The 27,983-nt window shown below is 44.9% G+C and overlaps 2 protein-coding genes across 3 annotated transcripts in view; both read right to left on the reverse strand.

Moving 5' to 3' along the window:
- Positions 1–18,485, reverse strand: part of PDE8A (phosphodiesterase 8A) — a 154,671-nt gene extending 136,186 nt beyond the window's left edge. Inside the window, exon 1 of one of the 2 annotated variants that reach the window (XM_025392075.1) lies at positions 18,098–18,485. In XM_025392075.1, coding sequence (XP_025247860.1) covers positions 18,098–18,283 — 186 coding nt within the window. In that variant the 5' untranslated portion in view covers positions 18,284–18,485. The remainder of the gene's footprint in view (positions 1–18,097) is intronic. The other variant, XM_025392076.1, reaches the window with a different exon arrangement.
- A 6,307-nt stretch (positions 18,486–24,792) lies between these two features.
- The window catches only part of SLC28A1 (solute carrier family 28 member 1), a 97,454-nt gene continuing 94,263 nt past the window's right edge, over positions 24,793–27,983 (reverse strand). The window contains exon 19 of the mRNA XM_025391996.1: positions 24,793–24,933. Coding sequence (XP_025247781.1) covers positions 24,897–24,933 — 37 coding nt within the window. The 3' untranslated portion in view covers positions 24,793–24,896. The remainder of the gene's footprint in view (positions 24,934–27,983) is intronic.

A 27,983-nucleotide genomic window follows, 5' to 3' on the forward strand; every position in this document is an offset into this window, starting at 1 on the left:
CAAATGGACCTGGTGGGGAGGAGCCAAGGCCCAGTGCGCATGCCATGCTTGAAGGTCTTTCCAGAGCCTAGTTATGGAACAGGTACACTTCTCTGATTAGCCAGGGTCTGCACACTGGAAGAACAAGGCCAGTTCATAATAACCCTGACCAGAGACCACCTCCAGCCAGTCTACATTATTTTACTACAGCAGAAAGTGAGCACAGTAAGAAAAGCTAGCCCTATAAACAACTGAACCTAAACCAAAACCATGTGATTACCCAAGAGATTCAGTGGGATCTGAAGCTGTCCTACATTGCAGAAACATTCTTGGTCTTACAAGACAAACACAGCTTTTGGCACTGAAAACTGTTTTTTGGTTTACAGGGCAGAAAACCAGTGCACCCCTGTTTATTTTTCCATTATCAGTATATTCAGCAGCACTGAAAGGATTATAACAGAGCTTCCTTCTCCAGTGACCCACTGGTGAGAAAACAAAACTCTGGTTAACACGCAAAGAAAAACAAGAAAAGTCTGTCACTTCTAGGCTGCATTAACAGATTAGAAGGTATCTTCCTATACCTTCTCTCATGTCCACATTTTATATACAAAGAACTGTGGCTCACAGAGAAGTTATTCAATTTGCTCCAGCTCACACAGCTAAATAAGTACCAAAACCAAAGAGAAAGCCCAGAATCTGAACCCAAGTTTTCAGATTTCAATTCCTCTGCTCTTTTTAACTGTATTGCAGCAACAATATGTTTACATTTCTATACAGGTTTTATAAAATCAAGGGGGCAGTGGAAACACACACACAATTAGAGGTAAAGTTGTTGTCTTGTGAGCTTATCATTTTAAAAGGGAGGCCAGCCAGGTGTGGTAGCTCATGCCTATAATCCCAGCACTTTGGGAGACCGAGGCAGGTGAATCACGAGGTCAAGAGATGGAGACCATCCTCGCTAACATGGTGAAACCCCGTCTCTACTAAAAATACAAAAAATTAGCTGGGTGTACTGGTGCCCGCCTGTAGTCCTAGCTACTCAGGAGGCTAAGGAAGGAGAATCGCTTGAACCCGGGAGGCGAAGGTTGCAGTGAGCCAAGATTGCACCACTGAACTCCAGCCTGGCGTCAGAGCAAGACTCCGTCTTAAAAACAACAACAACAACAACAAAAGGGAGGCCACATCTTATTCATCATCACATTACCAGCAAGTGTCTAGTGCAGTTCCTAGCCCATGGTAAGCACCAAAGGTTTGCTGAATGAATGAGGGAATATTTTATTGTTCAATAAAGAATATGGGCTGGGCACGGTGGCTCACGCCTATAATCCCAGCACATTGGGAAGCCAAGGCAGGCAGATCACCTGAGGTCAGGAGTTCAAGGACCAGCCTGGCCAACATGGTGAAACCCATCTCTACTAAAAATACCAAAATTAGCTAGGTGTGGTGGGTGGTACCCGTAATCCCAGCTGCTTGGGAGGCTGAGGTAGGAAAATCGACTGAACCCAGGAGGCGGAGGTTGCAGTGAGCCAAGATTGTGCCACTGAACTCCAGCCTGGGTGACAGAGCGAGATTCTGTCTTTAAAAAAAAAAAGAAAAGAAAAGAATGTGACCTATCAGGAAAATTTACCAAACTGGAGTTCTCTGTGTATATGGGAGAACTGACAAGAGAACATCTACAATGGAGTTCAAGAAGTCAGACTAGAAAACCACTAAAACAATTTCTAACTCATAGTCTCTGAAAACTAATCTCATTAGAGATTAGTGTCTAATGGAAGAACTAATTTTTAGCAATATTGAAAATAAGTACACGTTTGCTCATATAGTCAACTATCAATTATCTCCATAGAGGTGTTCTGTGCCTTTTGAAAATACTGCTGGCCCACAGGGTATTATCCCTGCCTGCCTTCTTCATCCCAAGGAAAGCCTTTATTATAATTCACCTCATGGGAAATTTTTGGCTTTTTAAGACCCTATTTCTTAATTCTGAAATAACAAAAAGACAGGGCATAATGATTTAGGGAGAAAAAAGGAACAAGACCTCCTGTTTTTACCTAAAAATGTTAGGGTAGTAAAGGAAGCTGATCAAAAATACAGTTAATGACTAAGTATTAATAAATACTGTAGGTTTCACTGCATGCCAACTCTAACCCCAAGTGTATGGGTTACAAACTAAGATGAAAAAACAGGTATCTGTACATGCATTCAAAATAAAAACAGAGCCATTTTGCAATAATCTAGCAACTCCTCTAATGACATCCAAGTTTAGAAATTCCAGGTGTTCAACTTATTGCTTCTGATACAGTAAAGCCTGCTGGACAAGGGTACACTTTGCAAACGTGAATTAGAAAAGCATGCAGAGTCTGAGGCCAGGCCATCTCAGTGAAATGACCAAAGGGAGTGAAGTAACTCTGGTTCACTTCCCATGAATACAAAAGGTGTCATGGGATAAAGGACAAGAGTTAGCTTGGGGTTCTTGTCCCAGCTTCCCCAGTACTTGCAGTGTGATCTTGCACCTGTCTCCCAACAGCCTTAGGGTTTTGATTTCCTCCTCCATAAATTGAGAAAGCAAGTTGGATATGGTAAAGTCAAAGGTCCCACTAAGGAATTAATTCTTAAGAAAATGGAAGATTTCAATAAGTAAATATAACTTATCTAAAGCCAAGTTTATATATAAAAATTTTTTAATTTAAGGCGTTTTCAGTACAGACTACCCTAAAATGTTTTAAAACCTGAAATCAAGACTTAAAAGTAGATTCTAAGAATAAATCCAAGTCTTTGTGCACAAAGGCTTATAAAATTATACCCATCTTAAACCTGTTGTAAGAAGATATACATGGCCGGGCGCAGTGGCTCACGCCTGTAATCCCAGCACTTTGGGAGGCCGAGGCAGGCGGATCACCTGAGGTTGGGAGTTCGAGACCAGCCTGACCAACATGGAGAAACCCCGTCTCTACTAAAAATACAAAAAAATTAGCCTGGCATGGGGGCATGCGCCTGTAATCCCAGCTACTCGGAAGGCTGAGGCAGGAGAATCATTTGAACCTGGGAGGCGGAGATTGTGGTGAGCCAAGATCATGCCATTGCACTCCGGCCTGGGCAACAAGAGCAAAATTCCGTCTCAAAAAAAAAAAAAAAAAGATGTACATGGCAGCATTAGTACCACCATATAAATGTTCTGAAGAAATTAATAACATGGGAAAATGGCTGCAATTTATCATTACATTTAAAAATCAAAGCTGGGTGCGGTGGCTCACACCTGTAATCCCAGCACTTTGGGAGGCCAAAGTGGGTGGATTGCTTGAGCTCAGGAGTTCAAGGCCAGCCTGGACAACATAGCAAGACCCCATCTCTAAAAAAAAAAATACAAAAAATTAGCCAGGCATGGTGGTGCACGCCTGTAGTCCCAGCTACTTAGGAAGCTAACGTGGGAGGATCGACTGAGCCAAGGAGACAGAGGTTGCCGTAAGCCAAGATCGCACCACTGCATTCCAGCCTGGGTGACAGAGTGAGACCCTGTCTCAAAAAGAAAAAAAATTATAATGGTAAAAAGCTTATAGAGTAACTATGTGAAGAAAGAAAATACTTATGTACAGCTATACAGTATGTTCATGTTTTAAGCTAAGTATTACTTTAAAAGTGTCAAAAAGTTAAAAAAAAAACTTTATAAAGTAAAAAAGCTACAGTAAGTTGAGATTATTGAAGAAATAAAAATGTTTAAAACAAATTTAGTGTAGCCTAAGTGTACAGTGTTGATAAGGTCTACAGTAGTACACAGTAATATCCTAGTAATATCCTAGGCCTTCACATTCACTCACCACTCATTCACTGACTCACTCAGAGCAGCTTCCAGTCCTGTAAGCCCCATTCATGGTAAGTGCCTTCTATAAGTGTACCACCCTTTTTTTTTTTTTTTTGAGACAGTCTCGCTTCGTTGTCCAGGATGGACTGTAGTGGTGCGATCTCAGCTCACTGCAATCTCTGCCTCCTGGGTTCAAGCGACTTTCCTGCCTCAGCCTCCTGAGTAGCTGGGATTACAGGCATGTGCCACCATACCCAGCTAATGTTTGTATTTTTAAGTAGGGATGGGGTCTCACCATGTTGGCAAGGCTGGTCTTGAACTTCTGACCTCAAGTGATTCGCCCGCCTCAGCCTCCCAAAGTGCTGGGATTACAGGTATGAGTCACCATGCCCAGCCCATTTCTTATCTTTTATACTGTATTTTTATTATACTTTTTCTATGTTTAGATATACAAATACCTGCCAAGCAAGGTAGCTCACGCCTGTAATCTCAGCATTTTGAGAGGCTAAGGCAGGAGGATCCTCTGAGCCCAGGAGTTCAAGACCACTTGGACAACATGGGGAGATCCTGTCTCTTTTTAAAAAAATCTAAAAATTAGCCAGGCATGGTGGCATACATCTATAGTCCCAGCTACTCAGGAGGCTAAGGTGGGAGGATCACTTGAGCACAAAAGTTTGAGGCTGCGGTGAGGCTGCCACTGCACTCCAGCCTAGGCAACAGAGCAAGACCCTAGTTCTAAAAATCATTAAATTAAAAAAAAATGTTTAAACATTATCTAAAAAAAAGAAAAAGATACTTGAGGAAAAAAATTTGCAATGTACATGAGGTCAAAATTTAACATTCACACTTATTAAAAAGTTCTTGTAAGTAATAATTTAACCTCTAAAACCTAAATAGAGATATAGGCAACAGACATGAAAAATTCACAGAAGAGGAAATTCAAATGTCCAAAACATACTTGGGAGAAATAAAGAGTAACAAATAATAAATGAAATAAATTCAAACTAAAATACCAATAAAATACCACCTCTCACAGTCAGATTGTTGAAAGCACCACAAAGCGCTCTCACACGCTCCTTATGAAATAAAAATCTGACCACAAGGCAGGGTAAAGTAGTGCATGCCCACTCAGGGATTTTTTCATTACAAAATTTCATCCCATTTTCCTGGAGGGCAATTTAACCATATTTATTGTGAGCTTTTAAAAGTTAATCGTGTAATATTATGAACTACTGAGACATGAAACATACATGAATCCCAAAAACATAATGCTGAGGGAAAGAAGTCTTATATAAGAGTACATACACTGGGCGTGGTGGCTTACACCTGTAATCCCAACACTTTGGGAAGCTGAGGCAGGAGGACTGCTTGAGCCCAGGAGTTTGAGACCAGCCTGAGCAACATAGTGAGACCCTACCTCTACAAAAAAATTTTTTTAATTAGCCAGGCATGGTGGTGTGTACCTGTATTCCCAGCTACTCAGGAGGTTGAGGTGGGAGGAGGATCACTTGAGCCAGGGAAGTCAAGGCTGCAGTTAACTATGACCACAGCACTGCACTCCAGTCTAGGCAACAGAAGGAGACCCGGCCTCAAAAAAAATAAATAAATAAAAATAAAAAGGTACATACTGTATAACTCCACTTATATTAAAATTAGAACAGGCAAAACTAATCTATGGTAAGAAAAAAATCAGAAGCATGGTAGGGAGATTGTCCAGTAAGGAGCATGATGAAACTTTCTGGAATGAAAATAATGTTCTATAACTTCATGGTGTGATCTCGGCTTACTGCAACTTCCACCTCCAGGGTTCAAGTGATTCTCCTGCCTCAGCCTCTAGTAGCTGGGATTACAGGCACCTGCCACCACGCCCAGCTAATTTTTTGTATTTTTAGTAGAGACAGGGTTTCACCATGTTGGCCAGGTCTTGAACTCCTGACCTCAGGTGATCCACCCTCCTCGGTCTCCCAAAGTGCTGGGATTACAGGCATGAGCGACCGTGCCCGTCCTCATTTGCAGTTACTTTAAAATATATCAAAGAAAAAGGAAAATGATAGGTAGAAGAATGGATACATGGATATACATGATAAAGCAAGTACAGTAAAATGCTAATGTAAAATACAGGCATTGGGTATACACGGGTGCCCTGTGAAAAATTCTTCAAGACTGCTGTATTTTGAGATTTTTCATAAAATGTTAAAAATACTGAAAAACAGTGAACAGCCACAAGGCAGCCTTCTGGAAAGCCGGAAATGTTGTCTTGATTTGGGTGGTGATTACATGGGAGCATGAGGAAAATTCATCAAGCTGTACACTTAGGGATTTTGTACACCTTGGCTGATTGTATTTATAACTCAATAAAAAGTGTTTTTAATAAACAGCAATCAGAATAGGACTTTAAAGTGAATATAATTAATATCCTCAAAGAGATAAGGGAGTATGCTGCAACCATAAAACATGAATAAGCAGTTATGAAAAAAGAGCAAACCATAGATTGAAGACAAAAACTCAAATTTAAAAACTCAGTGGGCTAAAGAGCTGAGTAGACCTTGAGGAATGAATTCGTGACTTAAAATATTGAGCTAAAAAATCCTTCCAGAAGATAGCACAGAGAGGGAAAGTAAAAGAAAAGTGAAGAGACATGGAGAACAGATCAAGATGCGTCTCAATCTATCTTTTGGAGGGAGCTGCAGAAGAGAAAATGAGAAAATTTAAGGGGACAGCATTTAAATAAATAATAGTTAAATGTTTCCTAGAACTAAAAAACAAAACTGCTTTAAAAATATTTTTGTTTTTTGCTTTTTAAGAGATAGCGTCTCACTCTGTCACCCAGGTTGGAGTGCAGTAGCACAATCATAGCTCACTGCCACCCCAAACTCCCAGCCTCAAGCAATCCTCCAGCCTCAGTCTACTAAGTAGCTGGGATTACAGGTGTGCACCACCATGCCCACCTAATTTATTTATTCATTTTTTTTCTTAATAGAGAATGGGGGTCTTACTATGTTTCCCAAGCTGGTCTCAAACTCCTGGTCTCAAGTGATTCTCCCATCTTGTCCTCCCAAAAGTGCTGGGATTTACAGGCATGAGTCACTACACCCAGCCCAAAAAAGTTTTTAATTACAGTTATTTAAAGCAATCTACATGGATGGAAGGAAACACACCACCATTTTATAAGGCATGATCTCCTGACTGTGCAATTTAAGTGACTGTACAATTTAAGTGATCCTTGTTGGAGACGGAGTCTCACTCTGTCACCCAGGCGGGACTGCAGTGGTGCAATTTCGGCTCACTGAGAACTCCGCCTCCTGGGTTCACGCCATTCTCCTGCCTCAGCCTCCCAAGTAGCTGGGACTACAGGCACCTGCCACCACACCCGGCTAATTTTTTGTATTTTTAGAAGAGACAGGGTTTCACCGTGTTATCCAGGATGGTCTCGATCTGCTGACCTTGTGATCCGCCTGTTATCCAGGATGGTCTCGATCTGCTGACCTTGTGCAGATGCCTGCCTCGGCATCCCAAAGTGCTGGAATTACAGGCATGAGCCACCACACCCGGCCGATCCTTGTTCTTTTCTGTATGTTTCAAGTTTTCTACAATGAATATGACTTTTACAATCAGGAAAAGTAAGTTTTTTTTTATAAGATGAACTCAGAACCAAAAGACAAGAAAGGTTTTTTTAAAAAACTCCCTAACTTCACTTCCCTCTGACTTCTCCCCTATGCTATTACAGTGAACCTGTTTCTGTTAAGTGGTCAGTACAAACTTGAACAAGTCATTCAATCTCTAAATTTCTGCTTCTTTAGGCCTTAAACGGGGAAAATAAAATCCCTCCTTTCCACCTCCCCATGGTTTAGGGAACATCAAATGAGATGAGGTACAAAAATAGCATTTGGTAAACCATAAAGCACTGTACAAATTGTGGCATGTTATCACAGTCCTTCTAAGCTGGTAAACCCCAACCTCTGAGTCACCCTCCACTCTCCGCCCCTTCACTCACCAAATCCAATCTGTCACTAGTCAGTTTTTCCTTCCCTCATTCCCTCCTCTTCCAAACCACTGCACTAAGTTAGTCATACCTGGTCATACCTTGTGCCTGAACCACTGCAATAGGTCGTGGATACTGCCCCACCTCTAGCTTTCCCTCACCCCACTTATTGCAATTTTTGCCTGAAACCTAATCTTCATGAAATATGTTTATCCTTTGACTACCCTGCTGAAAATGAAATGCCTTGAGAGTTCTCTAATGTTTATAGGATGGACTTCAAACTCCTCAACCTGGCTTTTAGACCTCCCCTCCTATCCCTGGTCAGCCTCCTCATAATTGGAACATGCACCCAACCCCCGTACCCTTCCTTCCCCTTATCCAGAGATATATTTTCCACTTATCCACATCCTACCAGTCTTTTAAGCCCAGGTCAAACCTCTCCCTCCTTTCCTCTTTCTGTACCTTATGACCAATCCAGACCAAGCTCCTGCCTCCACAATCCATCCCCCAAGGTGCCATCATCACTTCCAGGTCAGAGACCCACCCCACCTTTCCAGAAAGGACTAATTGTTCCCCGAGAGCAGGGCCTGTTATCCTCTTACAGCCTCTATATTAGGCACTCAAATTAACATGTTAAACATTTAAGTACTTAAAATAAACTTTATTTGCCTGAACTGATTTTATGGTAACTTTTAACACCTATGTGTGTATTACTATATATTGTTTAGCTTTTCTTTGTTAGAGATGGGGTCTTGCTATGTTGTCCAGGCTGATCTCAAACTCTTGGCCTCAAGTAATCCTCCTGCCTCGGCCTCCCAAAGTGCTGGGATTACAGGTGTGAGCCACCACTCCCAGCCTATCAATCTTTAAATAAAAAGAATCATACCTTATAAATTTGTTGATGGCTTCTTCTCTCCACATTAAGTTTTTGAGATTTATGAAAGTTAATATCTGCAGCTGTAATCCATTCATTTTTCACAGCTGTGAAGTATTCCTTTCTTTGAACATACCACAACTTGTTTATCCATTATGTTGTTAATGGACATTTGGGTTTTACAGGAAAGTTTGCAATTAAAAGTAATGCTGCTCTGAAAATTCTCATACATGTTTCCAGTAAAGATACATAAGAGTTTCTAGGAGAGAAGCTGCTATGTCACAGGGTCACCTGTTCAACTCTACCTGGCAATGGCAATGGGTTTCCCTAGTAGTTGAACTAATTTACACCTCTACCTAACGTTGAGCAGTTCCTCAAAATACTGCCAATCTGATGAGTATAAAATGTTATTTCACTGTGGGTTTAATTTGCATTTCCCCAATGAGGTCGAAAATCTTTTCATATGTTATTAGCTATTTGGTTTCCTCTTAGTGCTGTGCCTGTTCCAACCTTTTCCAATTTTTCAACTGGGCTGTTGTTTTCTTATTATTTTTAGGACCTCTCTGAGTACTAATCCTTTATTGGTACTATGCATTGCAAATGTCTTCTTCCAGTCTGCAGCTTTCCTTTTCACTCTTTTGATGAGAAGGTATTTATTTTAACGTAGTTGGATTTATCAACCATCTCCTTTATGGAAATACCTTGTGTAACTTGCTTAATCAGTCCTTCCCTACCCAGAGGTCATGATGATATTTATATTTCCTTTTAATAAAAAAGTATTAAAATAAAAACTTTAAAAAGACAATAATACAGCAAATGAACAATAAGCACATGAAAAAAGTACTCAAAATCATCAACCATCAAGGAAATACAAATCAAAACCACAATGAGATATCACTACACACCCACGAGAATGGCTAAAATTAAAATACTGATTAACACCAAATGATGGGAAGGATGTAGAGCAACTGAACTTTTATTATACATTGTTGGCATGAGTGTAATATTGAATAACTATTTTGGGAAAAAGTCAAGCAGTTTCTTAAAAACCTACACATATACCTATCCTATGACCCAGCAATTTCACTTCATGGTATTTAACCACGAGGAATGAAAGCATATGTCCACAAAATAACATATGCTAGAATATTCATAGTAGCTTTAGTCATAATAGCCAAAAACTAGAAACGGCCCTAGTATCCATCAACAAAAGAATGAATAAGTGAACTGTGCTTTATTCATGTAACAGACTAATTAGAAAGAAGAACAAACTACTGACTCGTGCAGCATAGAAGAATCTCAAAAACATTATGCTGAGTGAAATAAGCCTTATAAAAAAAAGAATAATCTAGACTGTAAGGTTCTATTTACATGAAATCTAGAACAGGCAAAAATAATTTATAATGGAAAAAATTCAGAACAGTGGTTGCTGGTGGCTGGGGGTAAGAACGGAGAGGGAGCACAACAGAACTTTTGGGGGTGATTATAATATTGTGTAATTCTCTATCTTGATAGAGATTTGTAGTACACAGGCATATACATTTGTCATATCTCACGAATGGTACACATAAAATTTACACATTTTACTTTATGGCATTTCACACTTAAAGAAGTAAACTTTGAATTTATTTAATTTTGAATTAATTTTTTCTTTTGAGATGAGGTCTTGCTATATTGCCCAGGCTGGTCTCGAACACCTGGGCTCGAGCAATCCTTCTGCCTCAGCTCCTGAGTAGATGGGACTACAGGTGTGTGCTACCATGCCCAAAATTCAAATTTTGAGCTCTAGTACTTGATATACATACTGAAATATTTAGGGGTTGAGTATACTGATGGGTGGAACTTACTTTGAAACGAATCCAAAAATAAAACGGGTTGATGGATGGATAAAAGAGGATAGATATAAGACAAACATAGAAAAGTGTTAACTGCAGAATCCAGATGGCAGGCATATGAGTGCATAATTCTCTCAACTTTGCTCTATGAAAATTTTCACAAAATATTGGAGAAAAACAAAGCTATATTAAAAATGAGAGCTGCATTAAAAAACAGATATATTTGAACCAAGTTCGCCTTTAAGAAAGGTTCTCATAAGAAAATGGTCAATCCTTACGTGTGACAGTGTCTTGGAGTTTACAAAACACTTTCACGCAGATTATTTTTAGTTATCCTCACCAGAACCCAGGTGTTCTAGCTTAATTCCGTATTTGAGAAAACTCAGGATCAGGAGCTGCCAAATATCACATGGCCAAAGTCTGATGGAGCTGGACCCAAAACACACATCTTCTGGCTCCTCCTCCTATAGTCTTTTAACACTAGGGAGCTGCCATCAACACCAAACCTCTGCAGACAACCTGGGAACTGCTAATGTGCCACTAGCTCTTTGGGTTATCCTATAAGGAGAGTAAGAGGAAGTAAAGCAGCTCCTGTACTCACTAATAGGACATGAAAGAGAGACGGCAGGCAGTGAAAGAGGATGAACAGCAAAGGTGTATTTCCAACCAATACAGAATAAAAGCACCGACAAAGTCCTTCATCCCAAATTACTTGAGGTCACCCTCAAAGTTCTGGGAAATCTGCAACATCCTTCCTGTCTGTGTGGATGGGCAAACTACATATGGTGCCTGTAGCTAAGACATGCAATACAAACTTGTCAAAACAGCTCTCTGACATGATACTCTACCACTCTTTACCAAACAGAGCAGAACAAAAGTAGAACAGAAGGAGGGGACCCAGGAACATTGCTCAACCCTAACTCAGCCAAAATTAGAGGTAAAAGCTTTACTAATCACCCCACAGATTAATCACTGGCTTAAGGGTATTTTAGCTTTCTGTTAAAACACAGAACACACCCCAACAACTTTTGTTAAATCTAAACAAGGTGAGATAGACTCGTGGAACATGAATAAAAGCCCTTTCAGCCTTAGAGACTGGTGTACTTATCCAAATATTTACCAAGTGTGCCAAGTACTTTGGGAACTATAATGAAACTAGGACACAGTACTTGCCCTCAAGCAGCCTATAATCTAGCAGAAGGCTGAAGACAGAAATCCTAGGCTCACAGGGATACAGGAGCAGGTCCCAAGAGCAGAGAAAAGAGTGCAAGCCAGCTAAGGGCTCAAGGAAGCTTTCAGCTGGGCCCTGAATAACTCCTGGGAAGATAGGTGCCTGCAGCACTGGTGGGGGAACAGCACTCTAGGCAAAGGGCAATGGAAAGAACCAGCTCCTGGAGAACTCTTGGTAAGGCAGGCTGCCTGAAACCTGAGCAGGAGAAAGAGGAAAGGAAAAAAAAACTCCCAAGGGATGCCCTCCCAACTCATTTCAGACAGCAGAGGGCAGATCGGAGGGCATCACAAAATATCTGGCTTCAGGAGTTAACTGGGACAGGGCTGAAGATGACTTCAACTTCCTCAAACTCAGGAACCTAAGGTAGGGCTGTAACCAACTTCCTTAGTAAGTCGAAACTTAACAAAATCCTGATAATGCAGATTCAAGATGCCTGCTTAAAACCCAGTTGACCTGTGAAATTTGCAGCTTAGCAGAAGACGAAAGAATGGGAAATGCAATGAACATAGCTAGTTAACAGAGAGTAACAACCTAGCAGGTGAGAGCCAGGACCAGTGGATTTGAATCCCAGCTTAAATGTATGACCCTGGGCAAGTTTCTAACCTCTGGTGTCTTATCTGCTAAAGGGAAATTATACCTGCCACCTCACAGGGTTGAAAGGATTAAATGAGATAATATCTTTAAAGCATCTAACATGGTGCTTGCAACACAGAGGGCATCCAAGAAATGGTGGTTATTACTAATATGAATAGTTTGCACTCTAAGAACTGCAGAATCCATCACCTCCTACTGCCTCAGTGTACTGAGAAACCAGGATGAAGCCACTGAGCTTGGGTAAGACTGAGGGATTACTCATGTCCTAAGTACTTCTCCCTCTGTTCTTTTTTTTCTTTTAAATTTTTTAAAATATTCTGTCCTTTAAGGTTATTCTGAGATGTCTGCCTCACCCTGTGTCCTCACATCATGAACCTTCTCCTATTTAAGAAGCAATCCAAGGCCAAGTGCGATGGCTCACGCCTATAATCCCAGCAGTTTGGGAGGCTGAGGCAGGCAGACCACCTGAGGTCAGGAGTTCAAGACCAGCCTGACCAATATGGAGAAACTCCATCTCACTAAAAATACAAAAAAAAAAAAAAAAAAATTACCCCGGCATGGTGGTACAAGCCTGTAATCCCAGCTACTCGGGAGGCCAAGGCATGAGAATTGCTTCAACCTGGGAGGCGGAGGTTGCGGTCAGCTGAGATCGCACCATTACACTCCAGCCTGGGCAACAAGAGCAAAAAACTCTGTCTAAAAAAAAAAAAAAGGAACCAATCCAAATGAGCAAGCTATCCAAGGGAAAACCAGAGTCATAAGCCACTTCACAGGAAACATTTGTGCCAGAAGGGACCACAGATCCTATCTAAACCTTGCCTCAGCAACGTGAGGGTCAAAGTTGGTCAGGGACAGGTTTAAGGTGACAGAATTGTGACAATGTCTATCTTAAGAATCACACTTAAAGTTATGGTGGCAATGACAGTAAGTACTAAAAAAAATGACATAAATGCAAAGTATTTTATGTATGTAAAAGGAATTCAAGAAAATGCATACAGAAATATCTTTCTATATACTGAGAGGCAAGAACACAATGATGAGGGAACTCACAACCCCTGAGCTCTGGAGATAAACTATAGTCACTTATGGCAGCAGAAAGTTTGGTCTCATTTTTCTCAACTACACCTTCAAAGGGAAACTTTCAGTAATTCCATATAATCTAGCAAGGGTCAAAGACCCCTAGTGGAGGAAAAAAATCAGGTCACACACAAAGAGAAAATTGCTTTAGTTTTGACAAATATAAAATTTGGGGTAATCAGTCGGGCACAGTAACCCACACCTGTAATCCCAGCACTTTGGCAGGCTGAGGCTGGGGGAATCACATGAGCCCAGGAGTGTGAGCCTAGCCTGGGTAGCGTAGCAAGATCCCATCTCAACAAAAAGAAAGTTTAAAAAACTGGCCACGCATGGTGCACACCTGTAGTCCCAGTTATTTGGGAGGCTGAGGTGGGGGGATCACTTGAGCCCAGGAGGTCAAGACTGCAGTGAGCCAAGGTTGTGCCACTGCACTCCAGCCTGGGTAACAAAGCAAGACTCTGTCTTAAAAAAAAAAAAAAAAATTTGACTAATCCACTTTGTAAACTAGGAACAGGCAATAAATTTTATTCCATTGCTTAGTAACATTTAGAAATCACTAAACTTTAGTTGACTAAGATGGCAAGAGTGGCCAGTTTCATGCAGGAAGGTGGGCCAGCAGAAAAAAGCAAGGAGGAAGATGGAAATGGGAGGGGAGGTGATGAAAAGTAAGAGAAAAGAGGATGGAGGAAGCGAATGACAGAAGCAAAGGGAAACAGAAATGGACCAACTGGAGAATGTCTGAGATTCTGAGTGAGTGCTGATAGCAGTAACACCTGATTAGCGGTTGGCATGCAGCTGTACTATTTATCTATCACCTTAGCTGCACTAATCCTTACATCTTTTATTTATTTATTTATTTTCGAGACAAGGTTTCTGTCTGTTGCCCAGGCTGGAGTGCAGTGATGTGACCTCAGCTCACAGCAGCCTTGAACTTCTTAGCTCAGGTGATCCTCCCGCCTCAGCCTCCCAAGTATCTGGGCCCAGCTAATTTTTTTTTTATTTTTTGGTAGAGATGGAGTCTTGAGATGTTGTCCAGGCTGGTCTCAAACTCCTGGGCTCTAGCAATCCTTCTGCCTTGGCCTCCCAAAGTGCTGGGACTATAACCATGAGCCACTGCATCCAGCCTCTTTAATTTTTCTTTATAGGGAAATCTCTGCTGAACAGGGTAGAAATATATTATTGCCTCGTACAGTGCTCTGAAGAGCAATAACCAGAGATTTCCACAAAACCAAATCCAAACTTTATAGCCTCTACTCTAGTTAAAATTGGCTTCTATTTCTACTTACCTGGCCTGGGTGGATTTTCAACTTCTACAGTCTGGTTCACAAAATTATCTAATTCATATGTTTATGGAAGGCCTACTGTGTGCCAGGCCTGGGGGATATAGCAGTGAACAAAACAAACATGATTGCCATCTCACAGAGTTGATTACTGGGGGTGCGGGGAGCATCAATCATTAGCAGTGCAGTGGATGTTTGCAAAAAGGAAGGTGGGGGGAGAGCATAGGGTCGCTAACACTACATGCAAATCTTTCAAGGGCAACTCAAGTCCTGGCTAGGGAAAGAGGAAATGGGGTAAATCCAAAGACTGGCAAGAAAATATTAAAATGTTACAATTAAGGCTCACACTGATTAAAAATAAACAAAACTCTTAAGTGTTCACAAACTTAACACAGCATTCACTATCTATAACCACATAAACTTAAACTCCTGAAACAAATAAACATCTAGGGAGTATTTTTAGTAATACTTAAATAAGTTCATACAGACAACACAGCCTAATATATTACAAAATCTAAAGTACCTTTGGAATCATTAAGAAGCAAATTACATTCGTTGAGTTTTACTGTTAAGTATATTTCTTGTACTTTGAATATTGGTATCTCACAAAAAAAATCAGGTCTTAACATGTGGCCTGCCTGACATATACCTCAAGAAAAGGGCTCCATAATCAACTAGTTTAGGAAATGCTGCACACTCTAAAAACCACTTGGAGACTCACAGATTACTTTCACAAATTAGGTTCTCTGACAAGTCCTACATAAAAGAACTCTGCTGAACTTAGTCTGAGCCAGTATAGGCCGCATATCTCTTGTCCCAAATGCTTGAGACCAGATGTGTTTTGGATTTCGGATTTTTTTTTTTTATCTGCATTATATTTACCAGTTCACAGCATCCCTAACCTGAAAATTCAAACTCCGAAATGCTCCAATGAGCACTTCCTTTGAGCATCATGTCAGCACTCAAAACAGACTTTGGAACATTTCTTATTTTCTGATTAGGGATATTCAACCTGTACTTCCCAAAAACTTACTAGACGATGGAACTCTTTTCTCATACTTATTAGCAGTTCACATATTGCTCCATGGAACACATGCAGGATACACTTTAACGCAGGGTCCATACTGCTTAACCTGAAAATGCAATTAGTTATCAATCTCCCACCTACACTGATAAACTGGTATTTACTAAATACTGTAGGACTATAAAAGCATCCCCCAATGAATTTCTTGTTGAAATTCACTTAGATATGCTGACTTACTGTTTTAAAAAGAAATTTTGTAATGAATTAAATTGCATCTTGAGATGTTAATATAAAGAAATTAATTTTGATTTAATTTTGCTAAATTGCTAGCAGTTTACTTTCTCTAAACATGAATTTCCAGAGTATAGTTAATATCTTAATTTAAAAAGATGCATTCTCATAAAGAAAAAATATTAGACTAGAAAAAATGCTGACATTTACCTCTGCTCTACTATCCGACATGCCTAAATGCAAATATCTGTAAATGAGGTATCGACATGTACAGTTCATGAATAACAAGTATGGGGCTATTATTTCTGTGGTTGTGGTGTTATAATTCATAATCTGACTCCTGCTCTGGAAATACTATTATTCTGAAGTCTATATAGGAGGCTTTATGAAATCAAATTCCAATGACTGAAAATGTTTCATCATTCAGTTAACAATTTTTAAAGAAGTCAGTAAACACTTATTTAGTACCTACTATGTGTATGCCACTGGGTTAGGCACTTCAAGGATGAAAGTATTTTCTGGGCCCCCAACACAAGACAATAGTCTACCAATAGGGAAGAATGGTTGAAGTAAGCACTTACAAACTCAGGGACCTAAAGGCACTGCGATAGCACTAAAGCAAGCTGCTGCTGCACTAGGGAGGCTTACAAGACACCTAGGTGAATTTTAGGACACCCAGCCCACCACAAAAAAAAGCCTGTAAGACACAAGGGCCTCTTACTAAAAGGGCTACTTTGGTAATCTGAAAGTATCACATTAGTCTGCAAAATAACCAATGTTAGATTTGGACTGAAAACTTGAAAGCTGTTAAAGTTTCCATATGCACCTGTGTAACGCTTTTTTAAAGCCAGTTAGGTAGGCTTAACACATAGCTTAACACTGATATTAAGAGCACCTTGAGTTAATAAGTCTAAACCATCAGATGTTTCTTTAAAGAATCTATAGGAGAAGGAATTCAATTTCTGATAATCAGAACAAAGTTGAATTTTCACTTAGGGTATGGGAATGGTGGGGAAATCACTTCAACTATATTACGCAACACTGAAAAAGACTTTCCTCTTTCATACAGAAAAAGTATCATGACGACTGTTAGAAATGTAAGACAAAGTACATCAAACTATATCCCTCAAACTTGGGATGTTCAGCAGTTCTCAGCAAGCAAGGAAAATCAAACAAATTTTGCAAATTACTCTTTCAAAAACTGGTCGTGATGAGAGGGATGCCAGCCAACAATCTGCAGCCATTCACGAATTTTTTGTTGTCGTTGTTGTTTTTTACTGGTTTAACAAAACATAAACCAACGCATGAGTTCCAACTTTAAATTCTGAAATGAGAGAACTGGAAAGCTGCTGCTGTGTGCCTTCATGATCACATTTTTCTTTTTCCTTTGTATCTTTCCTTTAGAAAACCTTAACAAAGACTAAGCCCAGAAACTTTGACAAAACATAAGCCAAGGCAACACGCGCTGGAGAAGACACGCAACGTAAAAAAACAACCTCAAACAGTCACAACATGTCCCAGTAAGTCTGCTTAATAAAAGATTAACTTTGTTCTGCTGAATGCTTCAAAAATCGCGTTTCACAGTATTTTCTAATTACATATGCTTTAAATACAGTATGTATGCTAATAAACGTGGACCTCAAATACATGTGCAATGAAGCAAAGCTGATGTTCCAGATTACATTCTAATAGTCCGGAAGAAAATGGTAAACTGCAACTGCATGTGCAAAGCTGAGAGGGAAAAGAATGGTGAGGCCAGTCGCCCTTCCCTTTGTACCACAGGAAAAGAACAAAGTTCACACTGATTTAACATTGCAGGGGCGCGCCAGAATGTCCTGGGGGTTTCCCTCCAACACCAGTTCTTGGAGAGGAAATTGATGCAAGCGCCTCAGTCAAGTTCACAGTGGGCCCTGCCGCTCCGGGAGTCGGATGTGTCCAAGCAACCGACGCCGCGACACAGGCGACGTCCTAATCGCAACCCTAGGAAATCAGGGTCGCGGCACCTGGGTCAGTCCTTCTCTGAACGCTGCCCCGGCAAGGCGGGCGACTGGCGTCAATCAGAACCAACCAAAGCGGGGCAAGAGGGCACCGAGGCCCGGGGGAGGGGGACCCCGCCCGGCCCCTGAGCGAAAGTTACTGACTGGCCGGGCCCGAGTTTCCCGGCGGCCCCAGAGTGCCCGGCGCCCCTTACCTTCTTGCCGCTGCCGTCGCGAGGCTCCAACTCCAAGAGGCCGGCGCCGCGGGTCCGGGACAAGGCGGCCGTCTTCTGGCCCTGCGGGAGGCGCGGCCCGCCGGACGACAGCGGCGATGCCGCGGGGCTAGGTGCGTCCTCGGCCTCCAGGCTCTCGGAAATGTGGATGCTCGGGGCACAGCCCATGCTGGCGGCGGCGCCGCGGACACGCTGGCAGGTAGCCGCGATCCGGTCAGCAAACGGCCCACCCGGCGCCTCGGGACCGCTGCGGGCGCCGTGTCATCGCCGCCTGGGCGGGCGGCGGCGAGCGCGGATCTCGCGTCAGGAAGCGCGGCCGCCTCTTTTATCGCGGTGCGGGCGCTGCGGCGGCGGCGGTGGGAAGGGAGCACTGAGGCGGGTGGCGTGCCGCGGCCGCCCCTCCGAACATGCCCTTCCTGAGGCAGGAGCCGCTGGCCGCCTCCCTCACATCGCCGCGCTCGCCTCGGCCGCGCTTCCGGGGAAATACGGGGGAGGAGATTTGCGCTCTCCTTACCCGGGAGCGGCTGAGTCCACGCCGCGCGAGCCACGCCGCCCTCGCCGAGCTGCGGCGCGACCCCCGGGGGAGGCGAGCTCCCGGCCGCGCCCGGCCCCGCTCCCGCTCCCGCTCCCGCTGCCGCCGCCGCCTCCCCGGCTCCAGACTCCGCCTAGCTTTGGACACCCACGCCGCTCCGCCCGCTGGGCCGCCGACTCGCGGAAAAGCTCCCCAGGCCAAGCGCCGGTGGGGCACAAGGCCAGCCTTAGATGCTCCCGCTGGCCGGGGTTAAGGCGCGGGGTCCTAGGGAAGCCCCTAAGGGCGGCCGGGCCACGTCCGCCGGGATAGGGAGGGGCGCACCTCGGCTCCAGCGGGGCCTGGGGCCGCACCGTCGAGAAGCGCAGAAACGGCTGCCCGCACCCGGGAGTTGCTGGCGGTTCGGCTCCGGCTCCGTGATCCCGGCCGGGTTTTGCTGGCAGCGCGCCGCGCCCAGCCCCCAGCGGTGACCTCCTGCGGGTGCTGGCGTCAATGCAAAGCAGCTGGGGCGCCAGCAGCCTCCTCTGGGCGCTGCCCGCAACTGAGCATGCGCGGCCACGACCCGCACGGCGCCCGACTGGGCTACCCAGAGGAGGAGAGAGACTTGCCCAGGGACACACAGCCACCTCCGTCCCGAGGCCATCAGAACCCCAACCGCCAACTTCGAATTCCGGCTCCGTAACTTAGCGGCTAGGTGACCTGGGTGGGGTCACCATGTGTGAGCCTTGGAGCTGTTACCCAGAAAAGAGACCGGTGGAAAGACCTCCTTCGGTGGGGGTGGTGAAAGTCAAACTAGGACGCCGCGCGCCGTGTCCTGTGTGGGTGGGGCCTGGGCGTCTGCGAGAAGCCACAGTCCGCGTGCGCTCCCTCTCAAGCCAAAACCTGGCGCGCCACGCCTCGGACTACACAGGCTCCGAGCCGGCAGCAAAGCTACAGCTCGGTGCAGGCTGCAGGCGTCCGTCCTCCTGTCATTTTAACCAAAGGGCTAGTCCGGCGTCCGAGACCCCAAAGGCAGGGCCAGGGGAAGGGGCGGTGTACGCATTGCACGCCTGGGGCTTAATGAGGACCCCAGACACGCCGGACACGCACACAGCCACCAGCTTGCTGTGTGAGCTGGGGCCAGTCGCTTAATTTCCTGGTGGCTGGGGCTCCTCCCCCACCAGCTGGAGGGCGGTGCCCCTGGGCGTCCATCATGTATCCTGTAGCTGGCTACCTCGGACCCCGGTCAGTCTTCCCGCCCTCCCTAAGCTCCGGGTTTGCGGAGACCCTGGCGCGGTGCAGCCGGCTCTTTCCTGTCCTTTCCCACCGTCCACACCTTTCCTAGCCCGGCCCTGGAGCGACCCTGAGAGGCAGCCGCTCCCGCCTCGGGCCTGGCTACTGTAAAGACCCGGAGGCGTGCTGCAGGCTGGATTCCCTGCTGTCGTGCAGGGGTCCCTGCTGTGGAGCTGGGACTGCAGCACAGGTTCAGGTGCCGGGTCCCCGGAGCCTCTATCTTCCTGGCCCGAGCAGGGTAACCCGAGAGTACCTTACTGGCCAAACTGCCACTGGCACGTGGCTCTATTACCAAGTTTAAGCACAGTAAGCAATATTAATATACCTCTCTGCCTTATAAAAGTACTACTGGCTTGGTGAAGTGTCTTAAAAAAGAAAAGATTTTTAAACATCACTCCTTATTGCACCTAAATCGTAGAATTTTTTTCTGCCTTTGCTCTGCAATTTTAAGAGGTCTTCTTTCTAGGTAGAATCTGGAGCTCTGTAAATAAAGGATACTTAATGGAGAAAATGCTTTGAGCCGCCAGAGCATGGAAGTTTAAAGCGCTACATCTCCTCCCCGCCCCGCAGAGTCGTCCGGCCTTGACGACTCCCAGCGGCGCTGACCTTGCCGCTTCTGAGGCTCCAGGCAGCTCCGGTCCTCTCGGCCCTCCCCTGCTAGGCAGGACCTCCCTTGTTAGTCCTTGGCCACGCACTAAATGAGGGGGTGGGGGACTAGGGCTGGGGGATCAGCTGGCCTGAAAACCCCCGTGTGCCCCGCGCCACACCTCGCTGACTGCCCGGACTGCCTTGTGCTGTCCTGAACTGGTCACTTACCCTCTCTGTTCCCAGAAAGCTGTAACTGATTTCCAGCTCTGCAATTTTGGGACCCTAGACTTAGAGACCTGGGGCTATGAATGATGCAGAAGCAGATAGGAAAGATAGGAGTCATCTGCCTGCTTCTGGAGTCTCAGTCCGCTTTTTCCCATACCCAGAACCTCAGCCTGGGACACTCCAGGAAGTCACAGGCCCTTCCTCTCAGCTCCAACCACCTAACATCAATTCCACCCCACCTCTCCTCCCCTGGCTCTAACCTGCACCTTGAGGTTCCTGAACATTTCTCTACCCTGTCACAGTGGACAGAAAATGGGTCACACTGACAGAAGTAACCCAAACGTCACTGGCATGTGCCACCCACTAAATCACCCAGGACTCCCAGGCCCCTGCAAAGAATCCTGTTCCTACCAGGTGTCTAGAGGGCTCATGAACAATCCCAGTACTGCTGAAAGGTAAGCTGCCTCCACCACACCAGCCATGTTCAACCTCACTATTCCGTGGCACAAAGTGAAACACGCTTCACCAGATGCCCCAATCCATTTTCCCCAGGTGGAAGGACCCCCAGCCCGAGCTGCTTGACTTCCACAAGACTCAGACTTGTAGCTGAATGTCTGCTTCAGTTCTTACTCCAGGACTCTGGCATGAGGTCAGTGGGGCTGGGAAAGGAGATAAACCAAAGGACCTAGGCCCAGCCTCCCTCCTACGCCTGTGACTGGCACAGATTTGTGGGTTATAGGTCAATCCATTCCCAGGAGACTCCTTAGTCTTCATGGCCCCCCTCACCAGTTCATTAGAGGCGTGCAGATGCCGGGTCCCTCACAGCTTTGCCTGTCTAAAATCCAAACCTACTCTGCTTCCACACCTCTTCTACTAAACCTGAGCCTCTATATGGCCAGTTCTCCCTCCTGGCTTGATCTCCGTCTCCACCCAGGGGTCAGTCATTCAAAGACTGTGCCACCTGCACCCAGTTCTTTGTCTTCCTTCCCTTGCCTTCTCCCATTGAATCATGCTTGAGACAGCCACAAGTGGGAGAGCTCCACACCCTGAGGTCTGAATCCCAGCTCTGCCATCAATTAGACCTTGAGCTCCTGACTTCTCTCCCAGCCACTGTGCTCCACTCTAAATCTAGGACTACCATCTACCTCAGAGAGTAAATGGGCTCACTAATGTCAAATGTCAAACAACCGAGCCCCTGAGCCTTAGCCGCCTTCTCCCGGGTCCATTTAACATCACTTTCTCCAGTCCTGCCCCCCGGACTGCTGAAAACTGGTGGAAGAAATGAAATTACCATGGGGATTAACAGCCCTACAAATCTATGGCATCTGACTTCATGTTCTTTCCTCAAACTTTCAAAATTTTGTATAATATGATATTTAAATTTCATTATTCTTAAATTATACATTTTATAATTATACACATGAATACATACTGGAAAAATAGTTTTAAAAAAATCCGAATTAAGCAGAAGTATATAAAGTCTACAGAGGCAAAGGAAAGTCTCTGTTCCTTCCCCACTCCCTTCCTTCCGTAGAGGTAACTATTGTTAACAGTTTGGACTGTGTGCTTTCAGACCTGTTTCTACATAAAATGTATTACACACACACACACACACACTTGCACATGCACGGCTATTACAATATTACAGCTACAGTGAACACCCTTGAATGTAACTTTTTTCGGTAGGATGAACTCCTAAAAGTGAAATTGCTTGATCTAAAGGTATTTTATCCCCTTTACCCCCTCAGCTCCAGAAGGGATGAGGGAAAATGAAAGAGAGAAAGGCCACTAGAAGCTGAGAGACTAAAAAGGAGAACTCCCTGGATCCCCTCTCTGCCCCTAGAAAAGGGGAGTCCACCCATCACCAGATACAAGGCCTTTCGGTCATCTCCAGATTCATGGGCTCCCTTATCTTTATTTTCTCTTGGTACTTCCAAGCCTTTATTAAAGGGTTCTTGAATGTTCCAGCCTTTTTTAGATAAGGGAGGGACCAAGTGACCACCCTTAAGGGAAAACTGTAAGGAGGGAGCAGCACCTCTGGGGCCAGAATAGTAAAGGAGTAAAACCCCAGGAGGACCCTCGCTCTACCTCCAGAGTTCAGGTGTGCACCTGCATCCATCTCCCTCCAAACCTTGGTTTTTGTAGTTCAGCTGGAGCCCTGGATTAATACCTTAGTATAGACTCCCTTTCTCAAAATGACCTTATTAACTGCCACAGTCTCAGACTTATCTTCCAACAAAGGGCTCTGTCCCCAATGCTCACCCCACATGCCCTCTCCTCTTGACTCCACCCCTGCTTCCCACCAGGCAAGGGAGTCAAATCCTCTCCCACTTAATGGATAAAGTCCAAGATTATCAACACTGCTATATTTTTAAATGTCAGAAACCCAACTTCACTGAGCTTAGCAAAGGTAGGTACTTAGGGGCTTAGGGGTTCACCTACCCAAATACAGGAAGGTCAAGATGAACTCAGCAACACGGACCCAGATGCCACTAGCACTCTCACAGTCCCGACAGCTTGACCTTCCTGATGAGGTTTTCTGTGATGATGAAACCAAAGCCTTTGGGATTCCCCGCCCTCCACCTTCACAGCCCCGTGACTACACTGTTGGTTTCCACGACAGCAAGAAGTTTCTTGTCCAGAGTTCTTAATAGGTAGTGTTCTGGGGGGTGTCTGTTCTTACCCTAAGGGCTGGCTTCATGAGTGTGAAACCTCTGCAGTCACAGGCCCTGAGTCTACAAGGGTCTCACTCTTGGTTTAATGCTCTGATGTCACCATCTTGACTTTTTTTTTAGACAGAGTCGCACTCTGTGGCCCATGCTGGAGTGCAGTGGTGTGATCTTGGCTCTCTGCAACCTCTGCCTCCCATGTTCAAGTGATTCTCCTGCCTCAGCCTCCTGAGTAGCTGGGATAACAGGCATGTGCACCACCACGCCCGGCTAATTTTTGTATTTTTAGTAGAGACAGGCTATCACCATGCTGGTCAGGCTGGTCTTGAACTCCTGACCTCAGGTGATCCACCCGCCTCAGCCTCCCAACGTGCTGGGATTACAGGCGTGAGCCACCGTGCCCAACCGAATTTTTTTTTTTTTTAAATAGACATGAGGTCTCACTATGTTGTCCAGGCTGGTCTCAAACTCCTGGCCTCAAGCAATCCTCCTGCCTCAGCCTCCCAAAGTGCAGGGATTATAGGCATGAGCCATGGCGCCCTGCCTGAAATTATTAATCATTATTGAACAAAGGGCCCCCACACACTTCATTTTGCAATGGGCCCCACAGATTATTCAGCTAGTCGTGCTCATCTCTGTCCCCCTTAAAAGCGCACCATTTAGGTGCACATAGAGGAGAGAAGCAGTGGAGTGTGTGGGAGTAATGTGGTGGCTCTGGAGAAATTCGCAGGGTCTGCTCAAGCAAGCCATGTGGTTATCTATTATAATAACAAGAATCTTCTCCCCTCTGTGCCCTGGGCCGACTCAGCCCTTTGTCTCACTCAGCGGGTCCCAGCGGGTAGGCCAGGCCTCAGAGACTATCTCTTCAGGAAACAGGCTGCCCAGGGGCCCAGGGACATGCTGAGGTCCCACAGCTAGATGGGCACAGCCAGGACACCGGAGGTCCTCCAGCTTTTGGCCTTTCTCTGGGGGTCTTCATCCCAATCTATCCAGCCTCCCAACTGCCCAGCCTGTGACTTTCAGCCAAATTCCAAAACAGCACTTGGCTAATGGCGGCTGGGATCCCTGCTGGCCACACCACTTTAGTGGGGGAGCAGGGGACAAGCCCAGGGTCTCCTGGCCTGGAGGAGGGGAGCAGTGTGTCAGGACAGTCCCAGATGGGACCCATGACAGTGATGACACCTGCCAGCCTGATGCTGCTAGACTCCCTGCCAGGCACTTCACATGTGTTAGCTCATTTAACTCTCAACAGCTCTGTGAAGTGGTTACTATTACCCTTGCTGCTCCTCCATAACTCTCAGTTCATTTTACAGATAAAGACAGAGGTTGTTTTGTTTTGTTTTGTTTTAGAACCAGGGCTGATGTCCTTAATAAAACACAAAACTCATTCTTTTCAAAGACTCTTAAAAATACAAGGATGCTTCTTTAGTAAATGAAGGGCATTTCTTTCCAGCTGAGAGCCTTCAAGATACTTAATAATGAAGCACAAAAACACTCCTCAGGGCTGGGACTCAGCAGGTGTATTTTTGAATATCCTAAGAGCAAGAAACACTCTACTGGAACATAACTAACGGAACTGGAAATAAAACGAGGGGCAACAACCATCGCTGCTATTATCTAATGTTGTCAAGATGTTCTGAGAAGTGCAATGAGACATGACTTAGAAACTGGAATGCAGATGTTGGGACCGGAGATAACATTCATCATTAGTTGCAGGTGACATGACTTTATGTCAAAGATGCTTGGCAATCAACTCAAAAGTCATTAAGACGAAAGAGTTCTCTAAAGTGGCCAGATTCGAAGTAAAAAAGTTTATGTCACTGCTACTGTGTTCTAGAAATACTCAATTGGGAAATAAAATTTTTTTAAAAATCACAGTAAGTGCTGAGTACTATGTTGGCCCTCATATGGAACCTAAATCACCCAGGCCTCACCTGGGATTACTGGAGTTGTCAGAACCTACATTTTTCTGGCTCTTCCTCTATCTTCTAATACAGGCCTCCAGCCTCCAACAAGGTGTCACCCTGTTATATCTGGGGGTGTCTAAGGGGAGGTAGTGAGATCACCCCATCACTATACCTACCCTGATGCCCAGTACCATGTAAATGGCTGGGCCCACTGACTCCTCGTATGGGAAGGCTGAGGGCCTGGAAGTTCCTCTGGGTTTCAGGCCTCAATGGGGAAACAGCACACGTCCAGGGGACTGAGTCTTGGTTTGTCCAAGACCTCCCTCACAACCCGCCACTCCCCAACACACCCAGCATTCCACACTGTCTCCTGCATCCTAAAGCTACACCATTTGTGCCCCGTGGCTGACAGAGTATCTGGACAAGGAGCCTGAGACTTTCTCTTGAGGACTCAGACTAACTCCTGCACCAGGGTAGGACAGAGAGATACCTGAGCCCTACTGGCTTCCCCATTCTCCTCTCTCACACAAGACGTGCTTCTTCCCCTGCCTTTCACAAGCCCACCATAGCTTTGGCTAAAGCTGGAGGTTGCACAGAATCATCCCCATCTACACCTTCCCAAACCCCCGCAAGGTTGGCATTAGCATCGTTACTTGACTGCAGAGGAAATGGAGACAGAGAGGTTAAGTAATTTGTCCTTGGTCATGCAGCAGATGGCAAAGTCAGGTTGCCAACCGTGGCCTGCCTGACACCAAAGCCCAGAATGTCTCCACTGTGCAAGAGCTCCCATGAAAATAAGCTTTGGCAATAAGTTAAATATGGGAAACTGAGGAGCCAAACATCACCGATGCTTGAGAAGCAGAAAACGAAATACGATCTACCCCAGAGCAACTGAGGGCTGCTTCATTCCCAGGATAAATGTGAGGCAAAATGCAAAGCGGCACATTGGTTACCAAAAGTATTTGAGGCTTTTTAAGTGTCAGCCGCAATGATCGTGAATCACTCTTTTTAAAGTTCTTAATCCAAAGTGACCCTCCTTTTCTCCCTGGCTCCCCTCCTGATTCAAGTCCCCTCTGCTGGCCTGAATCATCCACTCCAAGTTCTGGTACGCAGGCCTGCCAAGTCCCATAGGAAAATTGTCATTCTCTTGTCAGGGGAGATGTGTCCTGTGTAAGTGTCCCCAAGCCTGCTTGAAGAGAAGATTCTGGAGGGGAAGATTCTGACCTTAATGGCAGTGCAGCTGGAAAAGTCAAGGCGGTAGGCTGGGCCTAGTCACACCCAGGGTCCCAGATGAATCCTTTAAAATGTGTACTCTTTATTGAGCACCTTTTTCATCACTGAGAATATAGTGATGACAAAATAGCCCCTGACTTCACGGAGCTCATAATCTGTTGCGGGAAGCAGATATCATGCAACTACACGAGCATATAATTACAGATAATGAGTGCTGTAATGTACAGGAAGCTGTGAGTGTGTATCACAGTAGGGACTGACTTAATCTTGGAGGGGGAGAGTGGGCACCAAGAGCACCTCCCTGGACTGAGTGAGACATGAGTGGATCACTGTCTCCATGCTCAGCACCCACTCATCCTTCTTAGAACTGTATCTGAATTTCTTCAACTCAAGTTATGGCCATGGCAATTGGCTTAGAGATGGGCACATGAGCCAATCTAGAGTTAATGGGTGTTGATGTCAATGGTTAAGCCCCTGATAGAGACATACCTAAAGTCAGAACTATGTTTGGACTTTTAATTTCTGCTTTTGCTTATCATTTTGGGTCTGGTTTTTAGCCTCTTACAACCAAAAATAGCCCACCTGGACTAGGGGGATAAGTCTGAAGTAATGAGATTTAAAAATATGGGAAAGAACATTCCAGGCAGAGGTAAAAAGAAAGTACAAAGGCCTTGAAATGGGAGGAAGGAGCAGGGCATATTCAGGAACTGAAAGAGGGCCAGAATGGCTAAGAACAGAAAACAAGGGGCTTAAGTGGGAAAATGAGGTGGAAGAGGGCACTTGCACATGGGGCATTTGCCATTTCACATTTTCTCAGTTGGGAATATAGAAACACAGCTACCAATGTAGCTCCTTGGAAATTGGAGAATGTCTTGGAAGTCCAAAGGAGTCTTAGTAAAAGACCTGTGAAAGCCCTGGCTACCCCTAGAAGGGTACAGTGGGACCCTGATGCAAGGGGGCCTAGGAGCTTGTTGCAAAGGCCATGGCTAGAAGTATTGAGATTATTGTGATGGTGATGATGATGATGATGAAGATGGTAATGAACACAATTGCAGCTGACATTTGTTTAGCCCCTTCTAAGATGCTGGACACTGCTAAAGTCCTTTATAATGATTTTCTTCTTGAGCCTTTACAACAATACTCTGAAATGGGTATATCATCATTCCTATTTTATAGATGAGTAAACTAAGGCTCACACCAGGGAGGTGACTTGCCCAAGATCACAGGGTAAAGACCCAAACCCAGGCCTCTCTGAGTCTGAAATTTATGCTGTTGATCATCATCTTACATGTTTCTGTTCCACATGTGATCTGTTGGGGCCTCAATCCATTCCTTTCCATCCCCGTCCTCCAACTACTTGGTTTTTAATTGGGTCTGGCCAGTGGAAGTACTGAAGAGATGAGAAGGCTGGAGGAAGGGAAAAAGCCATTCTGGCTCTGCAGTGT

Source organism: Theropithecus gelada, chromosome 7b (genome assembly GCF_003255815.1).
Source record: "Theropithecus gelada isolate Dixy chromosome 7b, Tgel_1.0, whole genome shotgun sequence".
Lineage (NCBI taxonomy): Eukaryota > Metazoa > Chordata > Mammalia > Primates > Cercopithecidae > Theropithecus > Theropithecus gelada.